The 13,444-nt window shown below is 34.2% G+C and overlaps 2 protein-coding genes across 6 annotated transcripts; both read right to left on the bottom strand.

Moving 5' to 3' along the window:
- Nucleotides 1-540: 540 nt before the first annotated feature.
- On the bottom strand, nucleotides 541-12,940 carry LOC135833067 (esterase E4-like). 5 transcript variants are annotated; one of them, XM_065346678.1, is made up of 17 exons: nucleotides 12,620-12,940; nucleotides 11,983-12,142; nucleotides 11,167-11,352; nucleotides 10,882-11,096; nucleotides 10,395-10,805; nucleotides 10,171-10,330; nucleotides 9,976-10,093; nucleotides 8,943-9,894; nucleotides 8,738-8,875; nucleotides 8,480-8,639; nucleotides 8,210-8,401; nucleotides 7,899-8,113; nucleotides 6,617-7,817; nucleotides 4,434-6,539; nucleotides 4,201-4,360; nucleotides 3,869-4,039; nucleotides 541-2,574 (listed from the first exon to the last, which is right to left on the bottom strand). In XM_065346678.1, exons 1-8 carry the CDS (start codon nucleotides 12,794-12,796, stop codon nucleotides 9,729-9,731), a joined length of 1,593 nt encoding a protein of 530 aa, XP_065202750.1. In that variant the 5' UTR covers nucleotides 12,797-12,940; the 3' UTR covers nucleotides 541-2,574; nucleotides 3,869-4,039; nucleotides 4,201-4,360; nucleotides 4,434-6,539; nucleotides 6,617-7,817; nucleotides 7,899-8,113; nucleotides 8,210-8,401; nucleotides 8,480-8,639; nucleotides 8,738-8,875; nucleotides 8,943-9,728. The 5 variants fall into 5 exon arrangements, with proteins under 5 accessions (XP_065202750.1, XP_065202751.1, XP_065202753.1 ...); XM_065346679.1 differs by having other exon boundaries at nucleotides 6,617-6,850; XM_065346681.1 differs by having other exon boundaries at nucleotides 6,617-8,113; nucleotides 10,395-10,567; nucleotides 10,652-10,805.
- LOC135835427 (juvenile hormone esterase-like) lies at nucleotides 6,465-8,851 on the bottom strand. Its single transcript, XM_065349671.1, has 5 exons — nucleotides 8,738-8,851; nucleotides 8,480-8,639; nucleotides 8,210-8,401; nucleotides 7,899-8,098; nucleotides 6,465-6,539 (listed from the first exon to the last, which is right to left on the bottom strand). Exons 1-5 carry the CDS (start codon nucleotides 8,849-8,851, stop codon nucleotides 6,465-6,467), a joined length of 741 nt encoding a protein of 246 aa, XP_065205743.1.
- Nucleotides 12,941-13,444: the final 504 nt, after the last annotated feature.

Here is a 13,444-nt window from a genome sequence, read left to right as displayed (position 1 = left end):
GATTTCGTTCTTGGCGTGTTTTTAAATTTCGAATACTTACATTCGTGTACATGAATAAGATTGAAGGTTATGAGGGAATGAAGGATACGCGGAGTCGAGCAAAGACGTTCCAGGGTATTTCTCCAGACTTGAACAATTTCGATCTCTTCGTATTAATTTCCCTGAAGATTTTCTCCGTTGTGAGATAACTCCTTGTTGCGACGAGAAAACACCCGGATAATTTTACTGTATTATGAGGCGTAAAAAACGCGTGTTTTTCTTAGGATTTTTGCTGCAGGTTGTTGTCATTCACTGCTCGACAAAGTGTACGTTTACAATTTGGCTATAGCGAATTATGAAAGTCGCGGGTGTTTGTTTTGTGTGTACTTTCGAGAATAATACTTAGAGCTCTGGCGTTTCCAGGCATTTGAAAGAAATGTACCCAATTTTCGAAAAATGTTCAAAGTTGTAATTTTTATCCCCCTTCCCACACCAGCACTAGCATCAATTTTTTATGCCTGCCTCTTCCTCAAACCCAAAAAATTGATCAACATGAAAAAAAAAGAAAAAAAAAGTTTTTATTATTAATTACTCAGGTAAGGTACAAAATATATCATTCAAAAACGCAAAAAAGAAGAAATTGAAAATAATGAAAATAAACTTAGGTCATTAAAATTGGGCAAACTTGAGACCCAACCTTGGCAGCAATTACCCAATGTATCTACTAAACTCTATCTAAATTAATCTAAATTACCCATAAATACTAACCGTCATACACCAAATTCCTTCCAAATTTGCACCCTCAAATAAATTCTATATAAAAATTATTATTAAAATAAATACAAAAAACAAATTATATTTATCAAAATAAAATATCAAATTAAAATCAATATAATTAAAATTTAAAAATAAGTAAGTTAATATAATATTTTTATTTGCCTCTTTTATGATAACATATCTTGGGCAAAAAAAGGATTTTTGGAAAAATATTTGGGAATCATGTGACCGGACTTTGGCAGTGATTACTCAACAAACGTATTTACTAAATTACCTACATATATCCAAACTATGGTACATAACAAGAATGTCCAGATTTTCTTTTACTAACAAGTAGTTCTCAAGTTTGAAATTCTAAAAAAAGAGTAAGTAATTTCTTGAAATATTTGTGATGTAAGTTTAGACCTTGAGACGGTGAGTTTTTTGTGACTGAAATAGTAAGATTACTTTTTCAGTATCGACATTACGAGCATCCTTATGCTCTACATTAATCTTCAACAAGTTCTTGAGACGAGCTTTTAATACTTAATGAAAACCAGACTTTCATAAGGTAATTAATGGCCATCGGACATGGACAGCGAGTGAAAAAATATTGAATGAGCATAATAAGTGAATTTTATATCCCTGCAGGCGGTGAAAAAGTAAAGAGAAATGTATAAAAACGTGCATTAAAAGCTCAATTTTTTCCACAGTAAAATAAAATAGAAAAACCCGATTTTTTCGTAGAAAATATAATTTGAAAACTGTTTTAGAGTTAGCTTGAGACGAGAAAAAAGAATCATCAATTATCAACAAAAAAAATAATAAAGTGTACCCTTACTCTAATTCACTTTGTACATGTAGCGCGTACTCAACGATTTCTCCACCACGCGTCGCTGTGAGACTCGTAAGGTCGCGCTCCGACATTACATTCAAAACTTTGGGGCCCTTGAGGCACGGGTTAAAATCAACTTGGAGGGATGAAACTTTGTGATCATTTTTTGACACCTCATAGCACATTTTTCAGGTGTGCTGTAAAAAAAATAACAAAAAATTTTTTCCCTGTGTATTTCATTGTCACCCTACTGTTTGTAAATGGTATGACTTGAACTCCCATCAAAGGCCTTTTTGTAAATCAACCTCAAGCCAACAGAAGGCAGTTAGGTTAACATGAGAAAGAGAATGTATCTGGAGAACATCCAGTGTCATAAATACAAAATATCATTTCAAGATTTACGTAGGTATCATAATAAACAGTAACCATCCATTTCTAATGGTTTATGAGGTTTTGAAGTTTGAATACAGCCTCAGTTTTGCCAACTTTGAAATCAATAGGTTGTGGGTAAGATTGCGACTTTGCCTCTCAAGTTATATAGGGTGGGGGAGGGGGGATTGTTTGAGGTCATATACTTCACAAATGGATTTTTGCTGTTTTGTAAGAGTTGAAGAATTTTTTCGGTTGGTCCTGGAGATTTTTGCACTTTCATGTTTCTTTTTGCACAACTTCGATTTTCCTCTCATTAATTTGAATTTAGCGAGCATTTCAATCTGTAAGTATTTTTCGGAATTTGTGATTACCCTGTGAAAAATGTTCTCATATTTTCAAAAAAACATTCAATCGGGGAATTATAAATAAAAATTGTAATATTTCACATGCATATCGAGCAAATAGGTGATTACAATTTACATAGCATGTTTACTTAATAGGTTAGTTTAATTAGGTATCGCAGCCGTAAGTAGGTAATTACGTGTGTGCGTTGTCATTTGAACGGTGGCATTGTTTTCCATTGAAATTCGACCGAATGATTTGACGCTGAAATTAAGCAATCTTCTGTGTTGCTGAAACAGTAAAAAAATAACAATCAAGATTATTAATATTATTTTCCTACTGTCTACATGTAGCCTACATAAATACCTTGTCAAAAAATATGTTGTGGTTGGATTTCAGTTTTTTCAATATTTTGAGAGGTATACTCCCTAAATTTGAAGCAGTGAAATTTCACTGTTTCAAATTTAGAGAGTAGGTTCAAAAATTCTAAATTATTTGGTTTTTGGAACATACCACACCTCCCTCTCAGTGGGGCCATATTGATTTGAACGTTAAATTTAAAGTTGAAATACGATTTAGATAAAAAAAAAAATCCGAGAAATTTTATGTTAATTTTATAAAAATTGAGGAAAATTTTAAACATTGTGCCTTTTTTTGCTGTTATGAAGTACCTTCTCCCTTCCCATGGGGGCAAAATGATTCATATTTTAGCCAGATGCAAACATTTTGTAAAGGAAGATTTACAAATTCAAAAATTTGGATTTTGGAGTATAATTTCCCTCTAGAAACGTTTCAAGTTTGCGACTTTATAAATGTATAAAAAAAGTATGAACCTTGTGAGTATGTTCGAGTGCTTACGTAGGATAAGTACAAATGTGCGTCGAGTATCTCATAACCTTGTAGTTGGAAACAAAATTGCATTCACCCTCCCCTTTCAACACCAAACATCCAACCTAGTACCACCGACGATCTACTATCGTCTAATGTAAATGTCCATCGATCAAACGATGCTACTGATGAAAAAATAAGTGCAGATTTAAGAATATGCGATTGTTTTGTAATTAATATGTTTGAAAGCAAAATTTTCATCGGAAAACGTATTTACATTTACATGCATACACATACACAAGAAACACACCTTTGGTTAAAATGACGATAAAACTGTTGACTGACACAACGAGGCGATAAGAGTATCTTATTTTAGCGTCGTCATAAACCATATCCGTTCCAACAGTAGAATAACAACTAACGCAAGTCCATTTAGGCGACTGATTTTTCATAGAATTTCGTACTTATTCTGATTCGAGTTGGAAAGGGAAATCGACAAAAATGTCAATTGGAGGAGAAATAATACATTAAATGTCAAAATTGGCCACATTATTTCCATTTTAAGGCCATTGTTGTAGAAATCCCCTCATGTTCTCGCTTCCCCGCGTCATTCCCATAGGATTGAAAATTTCCCAGGATATGGGAAAATTCCTACTAGGTCCCTTCACTGGATGATGAGCTAGGTAGTAAAGTACAGGTACTTCTACTTGCGCTGTGCTTACGTATTTATGTTACTACGAATGTACTCGTACTTACTTGTTGACCTCGCAAGATGCGTATGGTGGTACTTTTTGAAAACAACGAGTTTCCAAAAAAGTGAAGTATATTTCGCCGATTAATTCTGACGAAAGCGTATCGGGCATGTCTGAGTTGGTGTTGACACGGTGTAAGCATTGGTAGAAAGCCTCATCGCAAGCGCAATTTGAACTTGACGTAACAAACAGAGAAACGACATAATTAAGAAATCAGTAGAGCTTTTTTTATTGAAAAAGTTGTAATACGTATGTACTTGACTCATCTGTTTTTTTTTTTTTCAAATGAGGAAAAATAGGGATATGGGCAAAGGCACTAGGGAGTCAATTACAAACCTGGTGTAAGGTAATTCGTTGTGTAATCCGTATTTGGTTTGATTGGCGCTGATGGAGAGTGGACAGTGATTGTGTTCCCTACAACAGCTATCCGTTTTGACGAAAGTTCCCAAGTGGTCAAAATGCGAAGATATGTTGCCTGGACCGCACCAGTTGGTTCCTGTCATACATTCATCTACATTATTTTACGTTTGGTGAATATGTTCAAATTACTCGTACATCGTGAGATGTACCTGGAAAAGTGAATTCAACGTTCGATCCTTTGTACTCGTTCGCACTTCTCATCAGAAACAATACCATCCATCGTAACCATTGCAAACTGCTCATAATGCTACTGTCATATGGAGAAACGACGTCGGCGTCGTTCATACCCACGCATAAATTATGTCCACTAAGATCGCTTTAGTTATCTGCACGTTATCGTTTTGTATCGTATTGTTTCCAAAATATGTACTCGTAGATGACACCAAGGAGAGACAACAGACGACATACGTTTCGTATAATACTCGCACTTTTGCGATATCCGCGGTAAATATGCGAGACTGTTGGGTAGGAGGTAGTATTCGTCATACTTGTTCGTAGTTTTCTTATCAGCCTGTCTTTGTTCTGTAACTCACCTACCTTACCTAATATCTACTACATACCTTGTTCAATGATTATAATGCTCGCATTACCATATCGCAAACAAACTGATATCCTGCTACCAGAAAAGTGAAAATGAAAAAGAAAAAGAAAGAGCGTAGTAAGTATTGGCAGTTGGCAACGTAAACTCGTACAACCAAATTCTTTCGACAAGATATTCGAGGATAGCCACAATTTGATTTTGCTGTTTTTCCTTTGCCAATCTTTTTTTAACATGGAAACAAAGTTCGTAAGAAAATGCTTTCAAAATTCGATCTTGATGGATGGGTGTGACTTCTTCAAGTTTTGCGTAGTAAGCACTTTTCAATGCTTCTACATCGTCATATTTTTTGATGAGCTTTTCGATAGTAATCGGGTAATGAGTGGCAACAGTTGTGACCTTCGGAAGCAGCAGCGCAGAGTCTCCTGTTTTTAAATAAAATGAATAAGAAAACAATAATATTGAAGGTGTCTTTATAAACGTAGTCAAAGTTCTATAGTTTTAAATTTTTAAGTTTTGAAAACTATTCGGCCACTTGTTTTCGTCAAAAGATCGAAAAATTTCGAAGAGATAAAGGCGACGTCAAAATTTTTTCAATCTTTTGTCCAAAATGAGACGCTGAAAAACTTGGAACCTTGAAATCAGAACTTACATGGAACTGCGTTCTGTAACGACGCCTTAATGAGAGTATAAAAAATTGGCATTTCCTAAATTGAGCAAAAATCAAATAAAACTGAAAACCAACTATTTCTCAACAAGAATGTTAAATTTTCGCTCATAAATATTATTCTGCTGTGTTTGAAAGGCAACTATTGAATTTTTCAACTTTTCAAGTACAAATGGTAAATTTTCCCAACTAAACATGAAAAATTGCGTTGAGGGGCGAGCTGCCCTCTCTTTAAGTACGTCTTTGATCAATTGACATCAATTCACTGTCATGATCATGCTTGTATTGAATAAAATTTGATCCCTTGGTAAATCTGAACCAGAACCACTTCTCTTTCAAGTAAGGAAATCAATGAAGTTGTTGCGAGGAATTGCAAAATCAATCAAGTTATTGCAAAGATTATGTAATCTTATATGTATTTTAATTAATCCAATTGATCAATTGCAGAATTAATCAAGTTATTGCAAAGATTATGAAATCTTATATGTATGTACCTCAATTGATTCAACTGATCAATTGCAAAATCAATCAAGTTATTGTACCTTAAGGAATTGCAAATATTTACTATTTCAACTGGCTCAACTGGTCGAATACACAATGTATGTACAGTTCCAAAATTCACATCATACAAAGTGAAGTTTTACGAACTAAATTTTCTTCATTGGTAAATTCCAGAATTCGTTGTTCACGGAATGTTTAGTGCCGCTTCTAAATCGAAGGTCACACTGCAAGCACTACTGGAATTCATGTCATAATCTTTCATCGCCTGGGATGCAACCTCTCGCTCTTTATGTTTTTTATATGCCTCCAATTGATCTTCACTGAATGAATACTCGGCATTGTTTCATATTTTTGACATTGGGTGCATTGGTCTTTTTTGGGCTTGTATGTACTCAACGGCGAAAGCTTAATTTAGACTGAACACTTCATAAAATGAACTTTGGTTTTTGAGTTGAAAGTCAATAAGAAACATTTTTAGTCCCTATTTTCGGCGGCGTGGAATAATGTAGTGATATATGGACCATAGCACGCTAACAGCACCGGATTTGTCTGAAAGCAAAGCATACAAATAACTAATAAGGCAACTAGGACATTTTTTGATAAAGCAAAAAGCACAAATAACTTACTTCGATTCTCATTTTGCGCTCGTAGTTACGGATGATGTTAATCAGTGAATCATAAGTGTCTTTGGAGGAGAGATATGGGTCCTTAAGAAAAGAGCATTTCCGAAAAATCGTGGTTGTTTCGCTCTAGTCGCTGCTAAACTTGCTTTGAGAAACATGGCCCAATAGAAAATGTGTTGAACTCTCTGGCATTGCCATCAAAATCCAAAAATACTAAAGATTAACTATACTGAACAGCTGAAATTTTGAAAATCGCTTAGTTTTGAGTAAATTCATGTTTGAAAGACTTTTTCTTTCCAAATATGTACTATTACTCTGGAATTATACCGAAACATCGAGAGATATCATTTTTGGATTTTGTGAGAACACTTGAGAATATAATAGTATCCATTTTTTGGTCATTATTGTCAATTTATAAAAATTCAGAAAAATGGCTACAAATTTTACAGATTTTTTCGAGTAAGTACATCAAATTGACTTGGAAATCTGAAAGCTTCAACTTTATTCTCAATTTTCGACCTCTCGAGTCGATTGGTGACAGTTTCAAACCGTTCTGGAGCCTCCAGCGAATTTTTGGTTTCTCCAGTTTTCCAAAAAACGCTGTAAATAGGGTGAAAATGAAATTCAGCACTTATAAACTCGGATTTATCATCATTGCAACTCTTTCGTTCGATTTGGGCACGTACCTATCATCAAAATATTTTTGGGCTGATTCAAATCCAACATTTTCTCCAGTGATTATGTTTTCATGAGTTGAAAAAAAAATCAAAAACCGCTCGAGGCTCCAGAAGATTTGAAATTGTCTCCAATCAGCTCGGGAGGTCCAAAATAGGGTATAAACCCAGCTTTCTGGATCAATTTTGCTAAAATTTTGATTTTTTTCTAATTTTTGCCAAATTGTAGGTAATTTTCAAAAATTAGCTAAAACTCGAAAAATGAATTTCATCACCTGAAATTTTGTCCAGTGGTATATTTTGGGATCCTCTTTGGATCCCTTTTTGTCTGGTTCAAAAACTTTTATGCTGGTTGGGATACTTTCTTTGGCGGTTTCCCACTCCTTGTTACTCACTTTTTTTGGGTTGAGGTATTTTTCAGTCGCAACTTACAATAGTCGGGAGAAACTTTACCAAGCAGCTAAAAACGTTGAAGTCCACTGTAGGTCTTTTCAGAGTTATTTGAAATTCTCTGAGAAATCACTGGAAGGCTTGGAGTGGTTTAGACATTTTTTCGAAGCTATGGTTTAGTTTGAGGTAGAGGAGATTGTTTTTAATAAGGCCTTACTTACCTGATGTAAATTCTTCTCGCAGCGTCTAAATCCTTCAATTAACGATAGAGGTTCTTGCTCTCTTAAGAACATTAATACTTTTTCATTATCTAGAACATTTCCATCATAACCAAGAGTTTTTGCTATTTCGCGTGCGTGAGTTTCATTTGTTTTTTGATGAGGTATTACGGGATTGGTCAAGTGTCCACCCATTAATACAGCTTTGTGAAAGAGACCTATCATAATAGAAAGTTAGATTTCTTTAGAAGACTATGGCGCCTTGGAAAAAATGAGATACTTATTTATTCATCATCATTACGAATAAATTTTACCTTTCCCCTGAGTTGAAGGTGATAAGAGTAAAATTTGTGTAAGTGTTGACCCACTGCTACTTCCAAGCAATGTTATATTATCTGGATCACCTCCGAATGATCGTATATTGTTTTTGATCCATTGCAGCGATAGAATTATATCTTTAATGGCTTGATTGCCCGAACATTCCTTTAAATTCAAATTCAGGTATCCTACAAAAAAAATCATACATAATTTTTTGTTTTTATAGCGTCGATTTTTTGAAATTTTTCAGCGAACTATTTGTTTACCCAAAATGTGTAATCTGTATGAAATACAAACATATACGACATCGTTATGCATGATGAATTCAGGTGATCCGTAAAAATTCGTATGTGGAGAACCAAATCTGTATGCTCCTGGATGAATGTTGACAATTACTGGCCTGAGAGCTTCGTTTTTTTGAGGTATCTAAGTACATAGGTACAATAATACGTACATTGGTGATTAAAACAATGGTATTGATTCAAATTCACGCTGAGGGTAATATTCAAATGTGATGTAGGTACCTTCGGTATGTGGATATTATTAAATAAACAATCTTCTGCTCCCAAAAATTTGTGAGTCAGCATTGAGAATTGAATACAACCTTCTTTTTCACTCGTGGCGTCAAGAATATCCATCCATGGGGTAGTTTTCACCGGATCCTGTTCGTGTAATTCAAAATTAACCTATTATTTTGAGAGTTTATGGGTTATAATTTATCGAGATTACCTGAAATCGAAGAATGCCTACAGGTGGGTTTCCGTACCTTATTCCAAAAAAAGAATAGTATTCTGTTTTTGAAAACTTGGAGAATTTTTTAATTCCTCGAATTCGGCCTTCATTTACGGTTATAATCGTATTTTCAGACATTTTCAAAAAAAAAAAAAAAATTAGTCGCACGAATAAAAATAACACTGCCTTAAAATTTGCTATGAGCAGGTAATTCGAAGTATTTTAAAACCCTGTTCCTATGAGCTAACGGAAAAAAGTTGACATTTTACGTCATGCGGTGTACGTTCCTGATTACTTTAGACTTCATGTGGCACAAAGCATGTTCTGGTTCTCGCTGGTTGACTCGTCGTGATAATGGTCAGCAACATTGCATTGTACGCACGCTTATACTTGGATTCAAGGAAAATAATTGTGTCAGAAAGCGTGACTTTCAATTTGTACATACTTTTTTTTTGGCCTCGTGTTGGTAATAAAAGTTCTATGCTTGAACTGTTGAGTGTGTGGAAAAATTGCTTGTTACTTGCTAAGTATAGATAGATATAAGTACAAAAAATGAATTGATGGAATTTCTCTTCGTCGAGTTTTGCTGTGGCAACATTGCTTTTGTTCGACTACTGGCCTACTTATTCTTTTGGAGTTGAAAGATGCCTTGTTACAAATTATAGGTCATCTTATTAAATACATGTTTTTTTCAAAAAATAACCTTATAGTGAAATGAGGGGGATACAATTTTATATTTTACATTGACCATATTTTAGAAGAAAAATGCACGCATTATCACAATCACTCTTTGGCTTTGTATTTCTCCTGTATTCGTTCCCAAAATTCCAACCTGTCGTTGTTCAATTTACCATCAACCATTACCATAGGCTGATTTATGCTCAGATGACATGGCTCCTCTAGTGTGCATGGTTTCCACTTAACCAAACAATTTTCATAATTTGGATCTCTAAAAAATATTGAATTCAAGTCTTACGAATGATCTTCATTTTTGAGTTACCAAAAGTGGCAGCTTATTCAATATTCAAACCCTTTTTCAGCAAAAGTTGTAATGAGTTTTGTGAACGTTTCCACCATTTTACGAGTTTCTTTGTCTCTAGGATCACCCATGCGATTCCAATAGCAAAAATCACTGCCATGGCACGTTCCTGAAAACAATAGAAATTCACCTTGTTGTTTGATATTCTCGTATTAAAGCAAAGATGATGAATTTTTGTCGACCCACCTTTGATCGGTTCATCAATCATGTTTTTCAATGTCGTATTCATTGAATGAATATTCCCCTCGAATTCAAATTTATAAACGAACACTGAAGAAGGCAAGTCTTTCGATATCGGATTAATAATTGTATTGTAAATATCAGATATTGATATATCAGTCTGAATCTGTTGATTTAAAATATTCTGTATCAATGGCTTGAAAAATCGCAGAAGTCAATCGCACACTTACGTTCATTTTGATGGGCAGTGGTGCTTGTTCGACTGGTTCTCCGTTTAGATAGAATGCTTCTGCTTCTTTGTAGATCGATTGAATGTAGTCGTCGCTGCAGTGGTATCCCCAACCGAAACAATTCTGACGCAGAGAATTTTTAAAGTTTTTTTCCGTTAGTGGTCTGAGACTCCCTACATTGTGCCGTGATGGATTATCATTGAAAAAAGAAATAAAAAACAAAATTCTAAGAATCAGGAACTTGTTAGTCAACTCACGAATAAACCCCATTACAGATTCGATTTGTGAAAATCCTATTATGATTGGTATTCGTGTCATTGATTCAATCAGATTTTCTGGCAAGTCTGATAGAATTCCCCCTTGATCGAGTGTTGGGTTAAATACGCACATCGGTACGATGGGAGCGATCGTCTATTAATTTTACTGAAATATAGTAAATTGGTCACGTAATTTTATAAACTACAATTAGTTCATTTCATTTAGATACCTGATGTAAAACATTTTGACATCGTCTAAATCCTTCAATCAAAATCACCGGTTCTTGTTTTTTTAAAAACATTAATATTTTTTTACCATCCTGAAGGTTTCCATCGTAACCAATATTTGTTGCCATTTCTCGAGCATAGTTCTCATTGGTTTTTCGGTAAGGTGATACTGAGTGAGTTAAATGCCCGCTCATCAAGACAGCTTTGTGAAACAAACCTATGTAGCCATTGAAAATCGACTCTTTTAGGGTTGGATAAAATGTTGGTCAATTTTACTTTTGCGGTACCCTTGGCTGAAGGCGATAACATTAAAATGTGCACTAGTGCAGAACCACTGCTACTTCCAAGTAATGTTACGTTGTCTGGATCACCACCAAATGCTCGTATATTAGCTTTAATCCATCGCAGCGATAGGACTATGTCTTTGATTCCTTGATTACCTGCACATTCCTTCAATTTCAAATTTAAAAATCCTGTAAAATAAAGTACGAGTACAAAAGGTGAAGTTATTTTGTTGATAATTAAGATAGGTACCGTTCTGATATGAAAAATGTAGGTACCAAAAGATCTAAAATTGTTATATTGTACGTGCAAAATTTCAACTCTAACCTCAAAGTAATAATGTTCAAAAATGCATCAAGATGCAGTGTGCTTATTTCAAATTTCGTTTGAATTTTGAAAATTTATATTTGGCTCATAAAAAATAGTTCCCTACTTCTCTGAAGTTTTATTTGAATTCAAAAACACATTGTCCAACAGTCTTATCCAAATAGGTACGCATGTTTTCCACTTTTAATTCTGAGTTGTCCCCCTCCCTCCGTATTTTTCAATCAAACTTTGATAATCTTTCAGAATTTTAATTTCGTTTTTCAATTTTTAATAAAATGTTCTTCGAAAATTATTCAGATTTTTTCACTTGAAAAAATTTGAACCCCCCCCCCCCCCTTCAATTTGTGACCTGAAATTCTGCATGCAGATCATTTTTGAAATGGTTCTGTGTTTTGAATACCTGAATCCATTACTAAGTGTTGAATATTATTCAATTTTTGATGAAATTTTTCGTATTTTTTTCATGATTATATTCGTATTAAACGAAAAATTACCTAAAATATGCAATCTGTATGAAATACAGACGTATACGATATCGTTATGCATGACAAATTCTGGTGATCCATAGAATTCTGTGTGAGGAGAACCAAAACTGTAGGCTCCTGGATGAATGTTGACAATTACTGGTCTCAGAGCTACGTTAATTCGTGGTAACTGTATGAATGATAAATTCAAATAGTTTACAGAAGTTTGAATACCCTTGCTTACTCCAGAGTTCGGGGTTTTAAAGAACGCAATGTTCAAAACTATGTTTAAAAAAACAAAAAAATTGAGTTTTGAACAATAAAAAACGTTTATGTAATACAAACTCTGTTTAGAACATATTTTTCTGTTCCTACCAACTATTTTTTTTTCCTACAAAAGTTACATTTTTTAGTCAGTTTTGTTTGCATTTCAATAATTTCATTTTAAAAAAAGTATTGAAAATATAAAATTTTCAGTTTTTTTTTGTTTTACTCGTACTTTACTCTTTTTTTTGCGTTTTGAAAATGTTTAAAACTAGCTATAAGTACATGTTTTAAGCCAAACAAAATCGTTTGTTTGGTTTTTTCCGTGGCTAAAAAAAGTATTTTTTCCGAACTCTGGCCGACTCATTTGGCACTTGATATTGGTAGACAGATAAGTACGTACTTTTGTTGTGTGAATGTTATTAAATAAGCAATCTTCTGTTCCTATGAACTCATAAGTTAACAAGGAAAATTGTATGCAGCCTTCCTTTTCAATCGTGGCATCCTTTATATCTTTCCAAGGTTTTGCTTTTACTGGATCCTTTATGCGCAATTTATTGATATAATTCGTGTATACCATGCCCTCATTATAAAGTCTGATTATATGTAGTACTAGGGGGCCTACGGCCCCCTGGCCGCTTCGCGGCCCAACCCCCGTTGCTCGTTCCTCGGGCTTCGCCCTCGGAACTCGCTCTTGGGGGCTGCGCCCCCAAACCCCCCTCTATTGTTCACTTCCTCATTCAAAGAGTATGAAACTTTGAAAATTTCCCTCGCTTACATTACCCATTTAGCATTGTTAGTTTTTGAGATTAATTTAATTCAAAATTTTGTAACCGAAATTCAAAATTTGGATTCAAAATAGCTCAATGACTAAGAACCCTAGAGGGTAACTTAATGTAAGTGCGAGAAATGTTCGAAAATTTAATACTCTCTAAAAAGAGACATTACCCACCTTTATTGCTTTTTTGGTTTTTGGTAAATCTATACATTGGAGCGTGATCGAAAAAATGGCAAGAACAGCTCATTTTTAAACTCAAGATTTGGATCGGTCCTTTAATTTCAAAATTTTTTGAGCTGTATATTTTTTCTATATTCTAGATACCTAATTAAATTATGTTAACGTGTCGAATAAAAAAAATTAGCTCTCTAGGTTGCATTTTTTCGAGTATTTTTCCATGTATTTTTTGGGAGAGGCGCTTTATTTAATAGAGATAGATATGTACAACTG

Source organism: Planococcus citri, chromosome 1, assembly GCF_950023065.1.
Source record: "Planococcus citri chromosome 1, ihPlaCitr1.1, whole genome shotgun sequence".
NCBI classification, from domain to species: domain Eukaryota; kingdom Metazoa; phylum Arthropoda; class Insecta; order Hemiptera; family Pseudococcidae; genus Planococcus; species Planococcus citri.
Note: the sequence above shows the minus strand (reverse complement) of the source record. Positions and strands in the feature narration are given on the sequence as shown.